This window comes from Opisthocomus hoazin, chromosome Z (genome assembly GCF_030867145.1).
Source record: "Opisthocomus hoazin isolate bOpiHoa1 chromosome Z, bOpiHoa1.hap1, whole genome shotgun sequence".
NCBI classification, from domain to species: Eukaryota; Metazoa; Chordata; class Aves; order Opisthocomiformes; family Opisthocomidae; genus Opisthocomus; species Opisthocomus hoazin.
Genome location: NC_134454.1, coordinates 79,311,107 through 79,332,587, shown reverse-complemented (window position 1 = coordinate 79,332,587; position 21,481 = coordinate 79,311,107). Strand labels below are relative to the sequence as shown.

Below are 21,481 nucleotides of genomic sequence, written 5' to 3'. Positions count from 1 at the left end.
GCTATAAATTTGTAGCAGTAGGGGTGAGCAGGAAGAGGCAGTGGTTAGAAGGGACCTGCAGCAGGCATGGGGTGGAAGATCTTCCATCTGCCTCTTTGTGTGGGCAGTTATGATAACAACGTGTTGGACTGGCTTGATCAGGTATCTGGGACTCCTTACCTGATGTTCTGCCCAACATTATCATCTTACTCCTGGGGCTGGATTGTATCCTGGCCTATATCTTATAGCTCATCAGTTTCTAAGAGGTTTCCTGTGTGTAGGGAAACCTCTGCTTTAGTCTCTCACTTTCCAGAGCATGTGCAGGGCTGTGTTGACCAGAGCCTGTTGGTTACTTCAGCTTCTAGAGCCGAAGCTGTGATTGTATTGTGTAACGCTGAATCCTTAATGCTGTAGAAGAGTGTTTTTCATATAGTGATTTTCTGTTTCTTGCCTTTAAGCTACCATGGTGACAATGAACCACCACCATTTCCTCCAGCAAGAGCCCGTTGGATCAGAGCCATTAGTAAAGTTCGACTGCAGCTTCAAGAGGTAGGATGGAGTATTGCTTTACTCCTTCTCTGTGCTGCCTGGGTTTTGGATCTGTGGCTGAACATTTCATTTCTTCCCTATAAGACACCTCTTACAGTTTTGATGTTTTGCAGACAGAAATGTAATCAACTGTACTTTATAGGACTGCAGCGTGTTGTGATAGTCTTATAGCTATCAATTCTACCAAATATTTTGAACACCATTGTGTGGAACTAGAGATGAATGTCCGAAAAGATGCAGAAGCAGAGAAATTAGCTCTGAATTTGTATATAGTAATAATAATGTCTGGGACTGAATGGTTTGTGTTAAACTGAAATTGAAAGACTTTTTCTCAAGGCAACTTGAGGATAGCTTGTTAGCTTAGTAGGAGTTATCTGTATTATTTGTCATGTGAAAATGTTCCTCGGGAAACTTTACATCAAATATTTTTATATATGCTTATTGAAAGTGGGTGTATAATAAGTCTTGGTATTTCCATCATATGAAAGTAAGATTTAAAAATAAATAATCTTGATTTGGGAAGTCAAAAGGAAAAGGTTGTGACATTTTCTTCAACAGTATAAACACTCTTGTTTTCAGAAAACAGCGATTAAGACCTAAAAAGTTGTTTTTTTTAAAAAAAAAAGTCTTATGCTTTCATCCATCTGTATGCCCACAGAAAGCTAACATATGGTGTTCATATTCTATAGATGATAAACTATTGCCTACTACCCAAAGTGCAGAGTTAATATGTTTCATTTAGAAATACTACTTTCTTCTAGAGCTCTCTTGTTTTTATAAGAAATTATTTTACAGTATCTGTCTTGCAGTAGCAGGACTTTTCTTTCTCTTCTGAATTTGTTGCAAATTGTTAGGAAAACAATTTAATTTTTTTGTGTCTGGGAAGGCATCTGAAGTGTTACAGCAGAAACTGTTTTTCGTTTGGCTTATCTGGATTGTAAATTCTTTCCCATCTAACAATTACTGTGTTACTTCACTTCTGAGCAGAAGGCATTTGGGTGAAAAGTGCCAGTATGACATGGAAAGTGAAATTTAAGAAAATTCTTAGTATTTAAGAAGAAAAGGAACTTCAGTTGTGGTTTTGGAGAACATGCAAGCAAAATAGTTTAGCTCTGTGCCTTATGGAAGACACATGCACAGACGTACCAGAAGGGAGAAGAGAGTCAGTGATGCCTCTCCCTGGATAGCTCTCTTCTTTTTCTGAGAACATACAAGGGCCATGAGGTGGTTCAGCATCAATCTTTGTGTTTCTGCTGAACTGGAAGAATGACATGCTTTGAGATGACTGTTACAGAAACACTAGTTTGGTTATGATAGCAAAATGTCATGATTTGCTTTGCCTTGACCACTCCTAACAACTTTTGATCCAAAATTCACTTAAAATAAAAAACAGAAGAGATGGAGCTTTCCAGCAGTTTGCTCCAGGGTTTAGCTGTCTTTACGGTCTGAAGGCTTTTCCTAACCTTTGCTTTAGATCTCTCTTGTGCTGTATTTCTTGAATTAAGGTAAGTAGTAAAGGAGCAGAACAGATTCCCTTCGTCTCTGGAATAGTGAAGGGCTGCTGCAAAGAGAGGGCAAAGCCTCACTCGCTCTTGTGATGCTCTCTAAATGACCCTTTTTCTTCTAGCCTTTTCTTGTCAGGTTTTTATTTAGGCAGTCTTTAATCAACCTGTGGTGTGGTTTTGTTTTTTTTTCCCTCCCTCTCCTTTCTTTGTTTTTCCTGAAGTGCAGTGTCCAAAGCTGAATGTAGAAACCCAGCTGAGAGCCTGCTTGTGTGCACTACAGAGCAATGAAGACTTTGTTCTCCAGGCTGTGATCCTGATATCCCAAGATATCAGGTATCCTGCTGTGGTGGTGCCTTTTTATCGCAGACTAACACTGATGCGTAGTTAGCCTCTTATCCTTTCCAGAGCTGAGGTTCCTTCTGAAGAAGGGCTTTGTCAGTTGTTCCCTAGCCTGTATTTGTGTTGGATTACAGCTGAATATGGCTTTGCACTTGTTTTTACGGAATTGTTTTTTTCACTCCTTAAGCACATTGCTGTCTGTCTCTTCCTAACTGTTATGCCTACAAATCTTTCAAGCTGTATTTGAAAAAGTTGTGTGGTACCCAAGCTGCCAGCCTGTGTGCTACCAGAGCTGCCTGAGGGATGCTGCTTGATACATTCTTTGAGTTTGGCTACCCTGAGTATAATTTTTTCCAGTGTGTTTGCATCTGTATTAGCAATTTCATCCAGACCTCAGGATATAAAACTTCTGCTGTTGTTCTCCTACCCTAAGACTACTTTACCTTGTCATAGAAGGAAGTTAAATGCATTTGACACAGTTCTACTCTTGATAAAACCATGCTTGCTGTTATTTCTCTCCTTTTTATGTTCTAGAAGGTTTGCAAATAATTTGATCATTTGTTCCAGTCTTCAATTCCCAGGAGCAGGGAAAAAAAGTCAAGTTAGCGCTTTCAATATTATCCAAGTCCTCCTCTTCCTATTTTTTAAGCATAAATGCTTGATTTGCCCTTTTCAAATCTTCAAGTACGTTGCCTGTTTTTCAAATTCTTAGCGCTTTGTGATTGTCAACATTGCAACTTAGTACCTGAGGATGAAGATTTATCAGGGCTAGCTGCTTTAGAAATAACTACCTTGTCTGTTTGCTTTCAAATTTGTTTTCCTTTGCTGCAACCTGTTTTTTATAACTTGCTAAAATTCTTGTTTTTTTCCATTAAAAAAAAAAAAATCTATCAGCTGCCTGACTGCAGTTTTCCCTGTCAGTGAAGACCTGAAGCAATTAAAGCATCAAATGTTCTAGCCTCCTTAATGCCACCTCCTGATAGCTTTGTCTTCCTGTGAGCAGCAGCCATGTTTTTTTGTCGTGTTGTGTGTTCACTGCTAGGTGTTTAATTTTGTGCTTCAGCCTTTTGATTTCTTCCCTGTGCCATCATGCTTGTCCTTAAAAACTTTGTCAAGAATATATCTGTAGTTCGTGGTTCAAGCCCGCTGACGAGCTTGTGAATTTTTTGGACAGGTCTCTCATTGTGCACCCTTTCCTTCCTCTTCACTGAGATAGCTTGTGACTTTTGTCTGTTAATGTTTATTAACTGTTAACAACTTCCTGAACTCCTGGTCCTTTAAGCCTGTTTCTCATGAGCTCTAGCGACTTATTTTCTGAGTTCTTGTTAGTTTGTGTTCTTGAACTGCATAGTATTTTTTCTTCCAAGGTATTGGGAAGACTGTCACAGTTTTTTCAGATGTATTTGCATCCTTATTTCTTTCTGTACTTCTGCTCAAAATCTAGAATAGCATCTATGCTAGTTGCTTTCTGCACCTCGTGCATCGTCAGCTCATCCCTAGATCTTGTTTGAAAGTCAGTGCTACGAATACAGACTATCCAGAGAAGTATAAGGATTTTAAAGGTCCCTGTGGTGATAGTCTAACCAGATGATTCTGTTCGTAGTTAGAAAAGGTCATGTCTCATTTCTCTGATCACCCTATTAACATCTTCCCTTCTTCTGTCATTACCTAGAAGATTTCAAGAGGACTATCCTTCTCTTTTGTTCCAGCGCCTAGAGCAGTTGCTTATGTCCTTAATGTTCAAAGCGATGCCTCCAGCTCTTTTCCATGTTCCTTTACCTCCATGCGCAATATAATTTCATTAACATGTATGGAGCTCCATCCCACTGATCTGAACTACTGGATTCCTCTCACGTAGACTACCAAAATGGTTCTTATGTCTCTTAATTGTTAATGAGCTGGCTGAAATTTGAAAGAAAGAGAAGAAAAAAAAAAACCACACGCGAAAAGTTTCCGTATGTGATGTGATAATAAATCCTTTGAGCAATTCAGCCTCCTACCTGAGAAGAGATTAATATTCATATGAATAATATACATGCATCCTACAGCACCATGAGTCAGAGAAATGTAGTATTTTAATTAAGACTTGACAGTTATAAAATGGCACAGAAATTTGTAACTGTGCGTGTTAAAAAGCTTTGTGGTAGCATGCATAGTTTTTGCTTCACGTCTGCTGTTTTGCTTGTTCTCGTTCTGTGTTTGCGAAGAGGCAGCTTAATTATGCCAGAATCAATCTAGAGTTTTCAGCCCTGAGACGAATGACTCAATAATTCTCACCTTCACACTTAGAACTTTGTCTACAAAGAGGGATTAATTGATAGCTTGTCTGCTGCAGTCCCTCTGTGGGAGCTGCTTTTCCAGAAGAACAACAAACACATAACTATTGCATCTTCAGCTTGCAGCACTCCTTAACTGAAATAGCCTTCAGCTAGAGTCATGGCTGTGTGACTTTTGAAGTTACACAAATTTTAATCTGAATTTTGTATAACACAGAAGAATTGGCGGACTGGAGAAGAGTAAAAATTCAATCAAATCATCAAATTGCCTCACCAACACTTTGGAGTATATTTAAGTATTACAAGAGGATGTAGGGTCTGGGATTTTATCCACTTACAATGAATTTGTTTATGGTGGAAAATGTCATATACATCATTTTCCTCTTTTATGTCAGGACATTAAGTCAATTTACGTGTTTTCATTTAAAAACCAAAGTCTGTGTTTCCTCTTTGGTTTTTCTTTTTCTGAATGCCATTTCATACCAATTATTTGTATTTTAATCTTTGTCTTTCCCTGGTAAATGTCAATAGTCTGTTCTTTTTGACTGCTGTGTAACTAGATCACATACCAAGATGGCAGATGTAGTTTGTGACATTTTTTTCTGTAATATGATAAGCACCTGTAGCAGGGGGACTAAATCACTGTTCTGCTATAGTCTCTGAATTGCATCCTCAGTCTTGTTTTTTTATGCCTCGTAGTTTCACAGTCAGTACTGCTGATCAAGCACCTGCAAATGTTTAAGAACAACCAGTGTCTCACTTTTAAAAGCCCTTGTCCAGGGAGGGTGTTGTATTGGTGATTTTGGAGTGTGAAGCCATATTTTTATTTTGAGAAAGAAAGCTGTTGGTGCAACCCACCATTATTCCCTTCTTACGTAGGTGTGGGCTGTGCTTTCTGGACTTCCAGTATTCCGTTGTTGATGAGGAGACCAGCAAGGCACTTACTGGTGCTGGTTTTGGTTGCTAGTTTGATTGTAAGTTACCTGCCTGACCCCACTCCCCACACATGAATCGGGGCTCTCTGATCAGTACTTGATTACAGCCTGCTTTCAGCCAGTCACCAAAAAATTAGAAACTGTCACTTTCCACCTCTCATGAACTATGCGGTCCATGCAATAGTATATTTGGGCATTTTATTTCCCTTAAGCTGTGTTGCCTAGGTGTCTTTTTGTCGGTCCCGTGAAGATGAGTAAGCTCTGCATTTTCAAAGCCTCCCACACAGTGGCAAAGAAGCAAACTGAACCATTGTGACTCGAACAGAGTTACTAGAAACTTCTCTTCATACAGAAAAACTACATCTTGAGTTAAAAGTCTTCCTTCTTTTCTACCTGTTGTGTTTAGGAAGGTTATCTTTTAACCTTCACTAAAATAACAGCATTGCTGATCAAATGTCCCATGGATCAGGGTTGGTGGGGATCTACAGAACACCCTTGTGCTCATGAAATCGCTATTCCTGCCCCAGAGAGGAGATCAGGTCTGTGCAGGTAAGGTGCAATCTGAGGGTCGCAGCCAGCTGTAGTGCAGACTGTTGTCAGGTGGCTGTGCTTGCAGTGGCAGTCAAATGCTTTCTGCATACCTTATCTGTAAAATGCATATATGGCTTTCAGATCCCTTAGATATTTCAGAACAATAATGATTTAGAAAGTATTTACCTACAAAAGTAGTGGAGATGTTCTACTGTCTCCCATGCCATAATCTCACTTCCCTGTGTTGCATCTGAGTTTGCAGAGTAGCAAGTCTTGTGGGACTCCTCAAAGGCCCTTCCAGCTTTCCCAGTGCAGCTTTTGGTGCCAGGTGATTCTCTGGTCCTTGAACAATGTGTGTCTGCGGTCTCTTCTGGTAGCCTCTCTGCGAGGGGAGGTTTGGCTGACATGCTGTACTCAGAGGAAGAAAGGCTTCTTTCATCTCTGAGTGTCTTAAATAAGATATCTGCATATTTACATCTGTTTGGAATAAAGTGCTTGTTTATTTATCCTTACTGAGATTCTCTGAGACTTCCTACCATTTTTTAACCTGGTTTGCAGTAAATGTTAACAGTTATGTTGCAGCAAAGAGATGATTATTTTTTATGTACACATGAGAAAATAGTGTTGTGCCTTCATTAGCTGCTGTTGTGATTTTTGAGTAGTTTCTTCATAACCTTATCTCCAGTGGGAAAAATCAGCAGGCTTGCGCTTTTTAGAGTAGTTACACTAACATTGAGAGAAATGCTCTCTTGTGAAACAACATGCTGCTGAGAAATGCTTTTCTTAATGACCACAGCAGCTAGGAGCCTGTTCAGTTGCTAACAGGATTTTCTGCAAGCTTTTCTGAACACCCCAATGTACTGACACTCAACTTCTATTCACCTCTGCTAAAAACCAGTTTTGCTGTTGGTGGTCTGGCACACAGGACATCTGTCCCGTTCAGTGGCAGTAAAGTTCCTCTGTACCTTCCTGTTGCTGGTTAGAAAAAACTAAAACAAACTTCAGGAGGATTCTTAGTTGTAACATGAGTTTGCAGTAGATAGCTAACTTTCCTATAATGCTATTTCACTTTTTCACTGCAAGCCTCCCGTGGGCTTGCAAGACCAGGGGTAGCCTCCACAAGAAGGCAAAGAATCCTGACATTTTATTTCTCTTCCTGGTCTGTAGTGGTATTCAGGACTATAGCTTTGCTTCTCTGCTTTTGTGTTGTAAACTCTACACATCTGTAAGTAAAAATTGAAGCCTTTGAATGGGAATCAAGTGTAATTTACTTTTCTTCCAAGGCTTATTCCATTGATTTCCTTAGAAAAATAAGGGAAGGTGTTTGTGCAACATCTGGGATAGAGTTTACAAACACGGGATGTTCCACAATCAGGTGGGTCTCTTACTTAGTGCCAGCACTGCGCATTAAGTTCAAGTGATCCAGTTTGGCTGAACTGTGTGCTTGTGTCATAATGACAGTACTGGGATGCATGTGAATAGTCTGCTGTTACTAGGGTTTTTTTGTTTTCAATTGAATCACTTCATGTGTGAGTGTTTGACTTCTGGAGTGAAGCTGAATGGGAAGTGGCTGCTGCTTTTGCAAAGTGTGTGGAGTTTTTTTGATGAGTGTGGGTTAGACTTCCGGTTTTGACTTCTTGGGATTGACTGGGATGTGACAGTTCGGCAGCCTCTCTGTGGAAGAGACAGCAGCTTGAATTAGAATATATCTAGAACAGGGGGGGGGAAACAGGACTTTAGTTCCTGATCTAAACAGGGCAATATTGAGATTTTAACTTAGGTTTCCCACATGTTAGAGAAGTGCCTTGACAGCTAAGCTGCAACACCGCTCTAGGGAATGACCCTTCCTGCGCTTCCTCTCCTGTTTGGACATTTTAGACCTGAGAAATATTTCCATTCAAATTCATCATGGTCCTGTAAAACAAGTTTTGATTCTGACAAGTTGTTTTTTTCTGAAGGAGAAGGTGTCTTAGTCACCTTCCTTCCTCTCTGTGGAAGTTGTACCTTTGCTGATCAGATGTGGGTGGCAGCAGTGGGCCAGCAATGTGTGTAGATGATCTTACATCGTGTATAGCCACTAGGTTCCCAGTTAGGCTATGTACCCAGAATTGCTGCCTTTTTGTCTCTGGCATCATTTCTCTTGGGCAATCTGGTCACAGCAATTTCTGTGTTTGTTATCTCCAGAAGCGCCTTGCATGTTGCAGGCTGAAGGCACTATCCATGTGCATAGAGCATCTCTGAACCAGGATGAACTGCAGTAAGCTCTTTTCCCTTTCTGGTGCTGCCCAGCTTGCATTCACATTCATACCCAGACATTTTCAAATACTTTATTGAGCAAGTGCTTGTCTTCTCCTAGGAGCTGCTGCAGCTGTTGTCTGAAGCTTTCAGGAAAAATGGAACCCAGATCTGTTTGGAGGGTGGACCAATTACGCTGAATAGTATAACCAAAGGCTGTAAAATAATACTAGAAATGTTGGAGCTGAGGCAACTGTTGCAACCTTATGCAAAACTCCACTCTTTGCACCCTGTTTTTGGGGATGTAGTGGCAGAAAGAATTACAGCAGTGCGCTCTGTTGATTGAGGCTTGTATCTGATGTGGAGTGGGGCACAGAAACCACCGGTGTCCTGACCGTCTTCACATGGCACTTGTGCATGATGCTTGTCAGTAGAAATTGAGAGAGCTTCCTCTAGCACTGGAGTAAGTCAGTTCTTCCTGCTCAGAATAGGGGTGCAATGGGAGAGGTGGGTGGGGGGACTCCTACCTGCAACATACGCAGCCCTTAAAAATAGCATTGGCTGTTGGGAGAGCCAGACTTCACACTCTTATTTTTAAGGCTCTGTGTGGGAGGAGGGGATATTTCCCAGTGTTGTGTATTACTGAAGCAATCTGTACAAGAAATGCTGCACTGGAGAGATAGCAGTGGGATTTGGCTTACAAAGCACAAGACTTGGGGAAAAGATAAGCTAACGAGCACTGGCCGAGAGCGTCATAAATGAAGCATTAACTATTTGTGCAATGTTAGCAAATATTTTGAATAATGGCATACCTTCATAGAAAAAGGCCTTAGCTCAGAAGAAAGGGGCTTGGTACATGACGATTTTGTCTTTTAGTGTTGTTGTTCTTTCACTTGTTTCTTGTTTTCTAAGCTCCATGGTTACACAGTTTGTTTAGATGTAGTGCAGGGTTGCCTTGCATGCTTCAGAGACAATTTCTGGAGTTGTGTAAGGGTGGTTGTGATTGGAATCTTCTATTACTGTGCATCTGGATTTAATAATTTGATTCCAGTTCTTTTGCCCATTGTTGAAGTGGTATTTGGAAGTCAAAATGCTGTTAATAATGCTTAATGTAATGCCTAAAGATAGCAGGACTCCCGTTCTGGCTGGTGGTAGGTAGTGTGTAAAATAGAGTTGAATTTTTATTTTCTGCACATTTTAATGTTAGTGCTTTATTGAATTCAAGCCACTGCAAGATCTTGTGGTATAGCAAATGAATGCTGCCCATTAGGACTTAGTTCTTGCCAAATGATACAAGAACTTTCTTTGCAACCAGACTCCTTTCTTGGCATCCAGACAGGATTTGAAAGTCATATCATGGCCACCAAAAAGTTGTCTACTGTCTGTTCATATTTAAAGTCTGAACAATTTTGTGACCTTGTGGAGGACTGATCAGATGAGCCTGATCTGGGTCAAGCTTTGGTTTCATATCCATTGCTGTGATGGTTAATCACTGGCACTTTCAAAAGGGCCTTTTGGTGGTTCCCCACTGGTTTCATTTGAAACCTGTATGTGATAAAGGTGGGACCGGTTCTTCCTCTGCTTGGCTTCTGAATCTGTAAGGAAATGCCTGCAGCCTTTCCTGGCAGTCTGTGAGCTGGGTTTGTAACATGCATCCTCTGCTGAAAGACACTTGAGAATATCAAGATATCGGGTATGTGTTCTGCAGGGAGAATTTCCTGAGCACACAGACAGCTTCATCCTTTGTGTGCTATAAAACTAAAGATAATTTAGGCATAAAGCTGGGGTAAAATTGCAAATGTAGCTTGAGATTTTTCATCTGTTGCTCAAGCATGCAGGTGCCAGATACTGGAAGGGCTCTGATAAGTCTGAGTGATAATTTACTGGGATGCTGTAGGCAGCGAGTGTCTTGCTGTATAGGGTGGCTTGTGCCTTCAGCTTGGAGGATGGCGTGGAACCAGGTGAGCAGCCCTGCTGCTCTCTGGCCTGTGGGAGTATCCTGTTAAAAACAGGAGGATCCTCTTTAAGCCATTCTTATGATTTGGATCATGAAGAGCAAAGGAGGGGCTGTTCTGGGTAACTATGGGCTCATTTAGTCTGCCCTCACTAGTGTGTGAGGCTGTAGAAATAATTAGGAAACAAAGTGTTACTGCCTGGCAAATGGGAAATCGGTAAAAACACTGATTGCATGCTGCTTTATACTCTGTGACAGACCAGGTGGGCAATAGGTCTCATCTGCCTGTATTTCCATAATATTTCTAATATGCCATGCAGGAAACCAGCAAATGATTTGGAGAGGATGGAGACTACTGCAGAGATCAGAGAATAGGTTATAGAAGTGGGAGAGGGGACACCGAGGCCGTCGTGGGAAGGGAGGTGCCAAGGCTGTGTGAGGTGAGACCAAACAACTATGGCTCAGCTCAGCAGACTGGAAGCTGAGAGCGGATGTTGCTGCCATGTACTAATAGAGCATGGGAGTAAATATTGGCAAGTTTTACAGCTATTTAAGATAAAGGTTAATGTTAGCACAAGAACAGAAGGGTATAAGCTGGTTATGAACAAACCCCGGCTAGAAATCAGAAAGCGATTTTTCTAATTGTTAGTGAACAGCTTCCAAATGGGTTTCTTTGCCCTTTCTGTTTCTAATTAATGTAAAAATGGATCTGTTTATGAATGCTATTACATGACAGTCGCCTGTGGGAGCAAAGAATGGAACTTCATCATCCAGGAAGCCTCTAAGTAGGCTGTGAGAAATGTCCATGGAACCACAGCCTCTATAACTCTTTCTCGTAGTGTGGCCTCCCTGTGTTCACACTGCCCACCTGCCTGCCTTTGCTGCCGAGCTGTGCCATGTTGCAGGACCCTGTGGGTTTCAGAGCACAACCAGAGGCATGTGGGAGAGGTGTTTGCTACTTAGATGCTGTCACTGAAGTAAAATTGTGAAAACCATATTGCAGCCCCTCTTGGATGGTGGCTTTTCCACGCGGTTGCGCAGTAGGTATTAAGGATGCTAGACTGCGTGAAGGGTTTTTTGAAGAACGGTAGTTATTAGTGACTCATGCCTGGTAATGAACCTGTCATAGATATAATTTTGTTTTTTGACAAATGTTCAAGTGGTAACAGTTTCAGGAAAAATATGGTGGAGTTCGTAAACAGGTTTGTTCTTAAATGAGATTTGAAAAATTCCCCATGGGATTTCTGTTGCTTATTTAGACAGTAAATTGTAATTGAACCTATACTTATTAAAAGTTTTAAAAAGCTAACACTGAAAAGCTGTGTCCTAGGAGAGCTGGAGAAGGAACAGAGAATATCAAGACAAAATTGGTGACGTGTACTAAAAAGGAGATAATAGAGCTATGCAGCTAGAAGGGAATTTTAGATTTAGGCTTGAACTGATTTATCTATTTAGACTCACTTGGGTCAATACTTTGAGTTGTTATGTACAAGAATATATGAAATACAACTAGAGATTGCTTATTTTAACCATGTTTCTTTTTTTTGTTTTTGTTAATGAGTCAGTATTCACCTTGAATTTTAAGACACACGTTTTAGAGAAACGGTTATTGAGAAACAGAGAATACTAAATTTTATTGCAATTTATTTAAATTTTTCTATTTTTATTCAGCTATCATGTTAGTGCAGCAGATTGAAGTGCATGCAAGTGTTTTTGTGATATCTCATATAAGGGGTACTTGAAGGATCTAATTTTGTCTACACAAATATCTATAGATTGGCTGGTGTATTCACTCTGGATTTTGTTATGCCTGATTTAAAGATCTTAATTTACTGTAAGTACAGCTCTTCCTCGTATTTGTGTCACATGGATACATGTTACTCATCCTAATTAAGTCACTCTATTTTTAGCTCACAGTAGTAATAGCTAGTTAATATGCAACTGTGTACAGCTACTAGAATAACCCCTTTTTAATCCTGTCTTTACGTCCACTGCTCTCCAGTTTCAGTGGAGTGGCTTCTGTGAGCTGAGAGCACGGAGCAGAGGCAGCAGCCACTGGAATGACCACACCCCACACCATCACTATTTGGATGTGTTTTGGTCAAACTGTACTTGTCCTTCCCGCCACAGACTTGCCAAAGGGGTTAACTGGCCTGTCACTTGACTTAGGTCAGCTATCTAATCAAAGCCTGGTTTGTAGTGCGCTTTTCATCCCTTTGCAGAGGCTAATTTTTGTTTTTTTTTTCATTAAATTTCTTCCCCATCCCCCGCCATCAGGGGAGCAGACTGACTGAGTTTCTGGACACTATTAATTCAGGCCCATTTGTAGAGCCTGTCAAGTTTACTGGAGGTGTGAGCTGTGTCTGGGCTTATTAGAGATTGCTGGAATCAACTGTGTCAGAGCTACAGTGGGGCAGTGCCCCTTTTTTCTTGTTCAGTGCCTATACTAACAGTGTCCTAAGAGACTGAGAGGCCTATATGTGGTTCATAACAAGTATTTATGGGGTCTTTTGTTCATTAATCAACTGCTGCCTTCTGCAAGGAATACAAATATATGAAATTATTCCTGCCTACAGAGAAAAGCATATTATTTAAGCCAGCAGTCATAAGGATGAGGGTAGGGTAGTAAAGATTCCCTGCTTTTTGAAAATTGGTGCATCTGTAGCAAACGAGGAGGAAAGTGCTGGCAGAGGAAGCAATCTGTCGGCAGAGGTAGCTGGGCATTGCTCCATATGGTTATTAGCTGTTATTCCTCTGCCACACTGTTACGTGATGCTGGACAAGCCATGGTGGTTTTTGGAAAGGAGTCTTTCCATTGCCTCTCCCTGTGATCCATGAATTCATTTCTGGTAATTTGATTTAACATTCTGTAAATGAGCCATGAGAGCAGCAAGTGAAGTAGCTGGAAGCCAGACTTCATAGTGTTTAATATGCTTCAAACTTAAGTACTCTGAAAAATCAGGATTTTGTTGTCTTGAGATGGCTGTCCAAACAGAGAAGGTCTTGACCTGACTCTGTCCTCATTCTTCAGTTGTGATGGGGACTGCTGCACTTCACAGGTGTGCTATGAAAACACCAACTAATGCTTGAATTGCTTAAGTAGTATGGTGATGAGTGCAAAGAACGCTCCTTAGCCCACTGCATGTAACGGTGATGTAACTGCATGTAATGGTAGGGCCTGACTGCGATACAATAGATAATGTGTGTGTTCATACTTTGAAGAACACGAAGGAAACAATATTAAATAGGTTCTTGGTTCTTGTTCAGTGAGCAGTAGAACACCCTCTCTTCTTGCCGACAAAAGGGTTTACCTCCAACCAGAGAAAGAATTGTCTCTTAAGTTCATACTGGGTGCTATCCTGTAGGATCAAGGTGCTGAATTCCTGTAGTCAAATCTGTATGTGTTGGACCTACTTTTTGCAGAATGCACAAAGAGTTTTGCCAGTGACCACTTCGCTGTTCTCACTATCAAGCTCAGACAGGAAAATGTGCTCTGCAGTGTCTGAACTAAGCCCTCGTCTTACGGGCGGCTGCGTTGTCGTGCTCACCGTCTGTGGGGAGTAATGCACCTTCCTGCCTGTCACCAGGTATATGGGTTACCATGTAGTTTCTACCTGAGACAGTTTCTGGTATGATACAGGTAAGGAGCAATAAAACCAAGGCGTAGGCAGTATGTGAAGAGATTAACTAGACCATCTATCTTCCTCAAAAGCATCCCTGAAAAATGCATGTACACCCTTTGTTAAAACCTTCTGGGATAGAGATTTTGTGGCTTCCCTAGACAATGCACACTCACTCATGATTAAAAGCTTTTCCAGATGCCCAACCTAGCTTTCCACTGCTGCAAGTTAAGCCTGTTATTTCTTGATCTGTATTGACAATAGAAATGCTGAATAGCTTACTTCCCTTCTGCTTGCCTCAACGAGTTCATGTTTTGAAGGCTGTTATGTCTACCTGAGGTCTACATTTCACAGCATCTGCAACTTTTCCTTCCCAGGTTTCTTGATCAAAAAAGCAATTACAGCTCTGAGAGTGTAATTTCAGGTTTTTCCACATCCAGCACATGTCTGTGCTGAGACGCATTTGCATTTTTGTGATGCTGATTATTTAATTAGATGTGCAATTAAGACATTGATTGTAATTTTCCAATTTCATGAAATATCAAGTCCTTATGGTTTGGATGCCATTAGGACGGAGAGATGTAATTTGAAGGACGAAGCAGCAGAGGGAGAGTTTTCCCTGCTATAAATGCTTCCTCACTGCGTGTTGACCTAAGGTATTCAAGCTGACTCCAGTTTAAAAGTCAGTATAATAGTTGTTTCTGGAATGGGGGCATCCAATTGGTAAAATTTTTTTTAGCTGAGCTGTAGAAGGCAGCACACATTTGCTAAGAGTCTGTCTGCTACTTGTACTTTTTTATTCAAAATGGAGAATGACAATTCAGCTAGAGAAAAGCTTCCATGCTTTAGAGCGGGCAGCCAAAACCCAGGAAAAGAGCTCTAGGGGCATTTGGTTGTTTTCAGGAGCACATTTAAGGAAGGTTTTCTGTCTGTAATTGATGGGGCACAAGGAGACAACATGCTAATCAGAGCCTGTCACCTGAGACAGCTTTGCTTTTAAAGTCTGACTCTGAAGGCTGGTGTGAGCTGTGATGAATGGGGTTGGCACTGTCTCGGCAGCGGCTTCTGAGGAGCTAAGGCTTGTTTGTGCCCTGGAGTGGCTGGAACTTACTGCATGAGGAGTAAAATAGCCTCTTCTATGAAGTACTGGCTTGCAGAGCTGATAGGATTTGGTTTTGTATTTGATAAGTTATGCGTGTAAACATCCACGTGGAAACAAGAATTGGGCAAGCAGGTTTAACCTGTGCATTTAAAAGGCTGCTTCAGATCATCTCTTAGGAAAGGCCTTGTCTGTTGTTGTGAGTGACAGTGATGATTATAAACGAATCCAGTGGAGGATGATTTTAGTGTGAGCTTTTCTAAGTCTATGACCAACACCCCTTTAAGGATTCTGCACCTTTAAAATTCCCGTGTCAGACTAGATCTGTTTTAGCCCCAGGAGGAGTTTTTGACTAGTATGGCAGGCAGCAGCCTCAGAGCGAAAGAGATGGGAGGACTCACTGCAGGCAGCTGTAAGGCCTCTGCTTAACACCTGTCTGATAAAAATCGGTCTAAACTGTGAAGTGTAAAGATATGTAGCCCTGCAAAAGCATTAGTGCTATGTTAAGTCATTTTCTCCTTAACCTTATAAAAATCCCACTTCTTGAATCTTGCTGCTTTCTTGGCCTTACAAATATACTTTATTTCCAGGCTATGTGAAAGTCTTTCCTTCTATTATTTCAGAAATGTTCATATCTCAGGGTGCAGCAGACACTGTTACAGTCAAATAATATTAATATATGGAGTGTAAACGTCTTTGATGTGAAGACAAGTCAGCCAGTGGTTTGGTCTCACCTGTTCACAACAGATGGACTTACATTGCCAGTCTTTGGACGGTAAACAGTCCCAATACCTCCAGTCTTTAGCATTTTTTTCAACATGCCAGTGCTGTTCCTGTTGTTGTTCTGTAAGCCAAATAATTCACCTTTTTTCTTTTATGGGAGGAAAAAAGCCCTTTTTCAGGAGGGAGAACTTTTGGGCAAAATTTTCTCCTTCCTTTTGTTCAAGTGTTTCAAGGCCAATGTCTGGCCATCATCAGTTTCTGAGGTGCTTGGGGTGCTGTGGGAAGGACCTGTGTCTTTGTCCCCTTCTGGGCTTGCAAGTTGCCCTTGCACCTTGCCTTACCCTTCCCTAAGGGACGAAGAAAGAATCAGTGCTTTGAGTGACACCTTGCTTAAGGACACTTGTTCTTTCATCTGAAAGCAACATCTTAAGCATATGTTTCGTAAGTGTGTTCTGGAGCTATTGTAATGACAGAAACGGCATTGACAGGGTACTTTAAAATGCCTTGGAATGTACAGTCGCCTCTCTTCTGAGCATCTGTCCCAGCATCACTGCTTAGATTGTGGTGATGCACAGCTCCTCAAAGCGTGGTACGCATTGAGGACAGCTGTCAAACAGCAGGAGGTCACTGCTTTTTCATTAACACTTTGTCTTTAGACTGTTGATGGATTTGATCATCTTGTGGCTTTGAAGAAGATAATAAATAGCGTGTTTTCACTGCTGAATCAGTTGATAAACTTTACACTGTGTATTTGAATTTCTAAGGTCTAATGCAGCTCTGAACCCAAGCCGCCTTACTGAGAACTCTGCCTTTAGAGAGATGCAGCAGGCAGATTCATTTGGGACAGATGGGTCTTATTTTTCTTCTAGTGAGACAACTAAAAAAATTGTTTTAGAAAAGTCTTGGGTCGGAGATGTCTGAGGCCATTTGTGAGATGAATTAAACCCAAATGTGAGTTGAACAGAATTTATCCCTGCTGTTCCTGACAAACTCACTCCATTGACTTTTCCCTCTTTTCCATTGCTTTTTTTCCCTGCTTGTCTCTGTTTCATCTGTCTATGTAACATTCTTACCCTCTAATTTACTTAACCGCCCAGTTTCGTACTTCCCCAAGAGCTAGAACACTAGAAGTGTTCCTGCTTGTCTGCCCGCCGGGAGAAGGAGTGTGAGTGTGGGAGAGGGAGGAGCAGGACCTGTGCTCAAAGCGTGCTTGTTTTCCTTTGGTTAATCCACTTATGCTTGTGAAAGAATTGCTTACTTTTACAGTTTTATCAGTAATTCAGTACTTTACAGGAAGTTGGAATGAAATAGATAATGAGGATTAAAAAAGAAGAAAGGGTAATGTATACCTCGAAGACATCAAAGCATTTGGCCTATGTAGTTGAGACTGGCTTTATCAGTTTTAATAATTCCCTGCTGGCTCAACCTAAAATTAAAATCTGTTGGTGAATTAAAAAATCACAGTAAGAAGTATTTAAATTTTTAAGTGGAAGTTTATTTCTCTAGTAGAAGGCAAATAACTCAGTGCTCTGAGCCTTAAGGTAAAGTATGCTCTTTCTTATAGCCTTTTTTTAGATGCAAGTCATGCCTATTCTTCCAAATTCTGAATTATCTTCATTATTTCAGTAAACAAAACATCCCTGAAAAACAGAGCCTCTCTGTCTCCTGTGCATTAGGTAAGGGTTTTTAAATATTTGAAAGGTGCAATCTTCCTTGCTTCTGAGGGCACCTGTGTTTTTGTCTTTTCATAGCCACATTTTCCTCTCCAGCTCCTTGTGATCTGTGGTGAGGGCTGTGACATTTTCCAGCACTTCATTGTTCATGACCTCCATTAGCAATGTCTCCTGTCTCTTTTTCTAATGAGACTTGCTAGCTTTTTCCATGTTTTTTTCTGCTCCTGTTCTTATAAGGCAGCCATGGGAGTGCTGGGATTCTATGTGGTAGTGCTTGGAAACCTGCACAGGCTCTTTGGGTCTCAAGAGCTGCGGCTGGAGGATTGTGTTTGGTCTCAGTTCATTTTTGACTTGGATGTGCTAAAGTCTGGTGCTGATGGCTGCAGGGATGGGCAAATACCAAGGAAGGAAGAGCTGTGAGGGACAGAGGCAGCGATGGCAAGATTACATTGGCTCCACTTGTAGTAGGATCTTTGGAAAAAGTAAGGTGTATAAAAGCCTGTGAGGCTGCCTAATGGGTGCTTCAGGTGCTATAGAGCATTAACGCAAATAAGACAGTGTTTTCTGACAGATGCTTAATATTTTTTTAAACTATGTCTGTGAAAGAGACCCCGGCAAGATCTTTTTCATCTTATTCGTATGCAGAGCTTTGAAGATACTAAGTGCCGCGCAAATCCTGGATTGCATTTTTATTTTCTCAGTTGGGCAGTCTTCACCCTTACATGGAGGAATTTGATACGGAGCTTCGGCTCTGAGCTCAAGTGCTATAATTGGTGTGTTTAGTAGCGATCATTTCTGTTGCAGTGGAACTTGGTGCCCTCACCTGAGTAGGAGCCCTGTTCTCCTGGCAATGTGTGAACATATAATGAGAAACTCGGGGTCAGACTCTTAAAATCATTTAAAGCTAAAGCATTTCTGAAAATCTGACCTATGGTCCCTACCCCTGCAGCAAGGGAAAGAGCAAAAAGAGGGTTTTTTGGGGGACAGAGGATGTGATGACCACAGAGGAGCACCAGCCTTACAGGGGGTCTGGAAGGAGGTCGATGGCCTGATTGCTGTGGCAGCACATGGAAAGGGCAGGGGGGTACGTTCACTGGTGGTGCTGATGAGACAAAGTATTGTGAACCATGGTGCTAGTGTACCTGTATGCAGAACTTGTGCTTACAGCCATCAAAGAAATGATCTCATGGAGACACCAGCCTGGCTCTTGTCAGATGATGCTTCAGCGAGGTGCTGGGATGGAGCTGTGGAAGCAGAGGGTAGAAAGTGCCAGAATATCCCATGCAGCGAGGGCAGGGCTGGGAGCACAGGGATGCTGGTGGAGGAGAAATGGTGAGTAACAGTTGATAACTGGTGTAGGTAGGAAACTGGGGGGGAAGTATCATTCACAGCAAGGCTGGCTCACGAGGAGGTAGGAGGCATTTGAGCAGATGGGAGGATAGTGGCATTTCCACAGCTAAGTCATATAGGCCTCTTCAGAAATCCCACCCCACACTGTGGAAAGACTTTGTTTTGAAAGATGCAGTGAGTTGTCCTTGAGCAACACCAGGAAATATGCACAGCTCCCATACAGTGCCGTTGGTGCTAAAGATGGAGAAACAGCATTTGGGAAGGAGGTGGGTGCATGTGTTGGGTGCATGAAAAAGGAGGACAAGATGAAGGGAGCATTTGTGAAAAGGAGAATGTGAACGTGGACTAACTGGACAGGAAGATTTTCTTGGCAACAGTGTGTTGGATGCTCCTGGAGCAGCTTGTGGGGCAAATAAATGCTGCCTTTAATTCAGGCGCTTTTTGCAGGAGGAGTGCCTGCTGCTGCTCACTCCCGGGAGAGAAGTGTCGGTACAATGTGAGTGGATCTGATTCTGTGCACAGCACTTCTGCAGTCATTCTTTTATGTAACAATGTGACTTTTATTTTTGGGAGATGCGAGATCAACGGGTGTTCAATCCCCCACACTTGTAGCAGAACTGGTACTAGTCTTCCTTGGAAACTGGATACGATTGCTTTCAGCAAGGGCATCGCTTCATCTGGTGGGTCAGTCTGGAGGTGAACAGGAGATATAAAAATAAATGTCTGTATGAGAGTTGAGCGAAAAATCTTCTTGGAGCTGGTTGCTTATGTTGAGTCCTGGGCTATTTCCCCCAGCCCCCCTGCTCCACAGCCCTGCACGATGCCAGGAGTCAGGCAGAGTGCTTTTCCAGCACAGATCATCTCACTGCGCTGTACTGCTTGCTCTCGTAATGCTGAAGGAGTGCATTTTGTCTTTAGTCAGATTGGCTCCATCAGTTCGTATTTCCTTCTGAATGGATAATAAAGTGGAGAATCATTTTGAGGCGAGGAGTGTTGGTGCGCAAGCGAAGCGGGGAGGCTGCGTGTGTGAGGAGCTAGGCAGTAAGCAGCTGACGAGGAGGAGTAAAGTAGCAATAGCTGCACAGCTTTCTCTCTGCCTCTGAAGTACAATATTTTCTGTTGAGTCACAACTGAAGAGAAGGATGAAGTTTTAACTGTACTTGGTACTGCCTGAGAAAGGGAAAAGATGCACTGTGGCAGTGAACTAAAGAATTTCTGTTGAGGGGTACTCCTGGAAACCCACAGGATTTCTGAATTTTTGGCTTTTACATTCTTTGGCTTCTGCTGTTTTTTGCTTTTTGGATTTTTAGTAGCTGTTTGCATTTTTTTTTTTTTTTTTCTTCCTCCCTTTGAAACATGCCTTCAATTTTACATGATTTCTCATCTTAGTGCTGCCATGGAATGGGATGCTCTCGGTGCCTTTAATGTTGCTTTCCGTGCTACCTGAGATGGGACACCAGCAATATGTTGATAATCTCCATAGTGAAAGTTCATTACCTGGTGAACCTTTAACAAGATTAGGAATCCTTCAGGACTTCTCTTTTCTATAAGAACAATTTATTGTATTCTGTAGTTTTCTATTAGTTCTGTACATTTCCTTTACATTTTAATGTTTTATTTTATTTTGATGCAGCAAGGTAAGTAAATTATTAGAACAAATGAAGTGGCTCGGTATATACTGCAAGTAGGCTGCAACCAAGGAGAATTTTCTTTATTTTCAGTGGGCTCTGTGTGTGTGTGTTTACTTTAGCTATATAATAGCTCCATTGGAAGCTGGCTGGATTTAAACACGTGCTTTGTAAAAACAATTTGCTCTTAGTATGTTCATTCGTATGCTCTGTTGCTTAGTTTTTGTGTTCACCCGTTAGACACTGATTTCAGATGTCTTATTGTTGGTATAATAGAGGTTGTGTCTGTTTACCTCTCATACTTTTCTCTTAGCAGGGTTTGCATCTCAGCTGGAATTTGACATCAAAATCACTATGTGAAGAAGAGTTAAAAGGAAGGGGATTTGGGGGTAATTTAAATTTGATCACTTGAAAAGCAAATAGCTTGAGAGTAATTAAATTACTGGTTTGATTCTTCATTAAATGTCACTTAAAACAGCCTTGCTTTTAACCCAGAGTATTTGTCATTGGCCTGATTTCCTATGCTGAGAAGCTTGTGAGCTGATGAGATTAAATGACTGGCATGCGGGAGAGATGAGGATGCTGTACAAGCTCGTGAATCAGAGCAGATGGTGTGACTGTTTCAGATATCTTTTCAGTTTTCGTTCCTTTTATATGGCCAGCTTTCTTTTTGCTAATGGAGTGAGCCTTTGGGGGATAAACATCAAGACTTAATACAGAATGCTAAGGTCTTCTGTCCTCAAGATGAAAAGGAGAAAGCTTGTAGAAGTAAAGCTGCACTTTTAGCCCAGGAGGATTTTAGTTGCCGAGCGCTGCAGTTTAGCAGCATGAGTTGGAAAACTCTAATTATTCCATCAGCTGCCTATGTTACCTTTACCCACCCTGGCTGAATGCTGCCGAGTGTCTGCTCTAAAGGAGTGCAGGACAGGTCCGAAACACTGAACAAGATCGTGTAGCACCAGTCTGTACTGCAGCTGTGCTAGCACTGCCCTGACAGCAGAAGTTGGATCTCCTCGTTCATTGCCCTAGGCTGGGGAGTGCTGCCTGTCGCTCCCCTGCCCGAGTGTCCCTGTGAGCTGAGGCAC

General features: G+C 41.7%; 1 protein-coding gene across 11 annotated transcripts in view; it reads left to right on the top strand.

Moving 5' to 3' along the window:
• Positions 1-21,481, top strand: part of UNC13B (unc-13 homolog B) — a 219,320-nt gene that overhangs the window by 83,726 nt on the left and 114,113 nt on the right. For 6 of the 11 annotated variants that reach the window (XM_075447135.1, XM_075447133.1, XM_075447134.1 and 3 more), the window contains one exon: positions 438-528. In XM_075447135.1, the coding sequence (XP_075303250.1) occupies positions 438-528 (91 nt within the window). Of the gene's footprint in view, positions 1-437; positions 529-19,834; positions 20,406-20,709; positions 20,786-21,481 lie in introns of those variants that run through there. The other 5 variants (XM_075447131.1, XM_075447130.1, XM_075447127.1 and 2 more) reach the window with 3 other exon arrangements.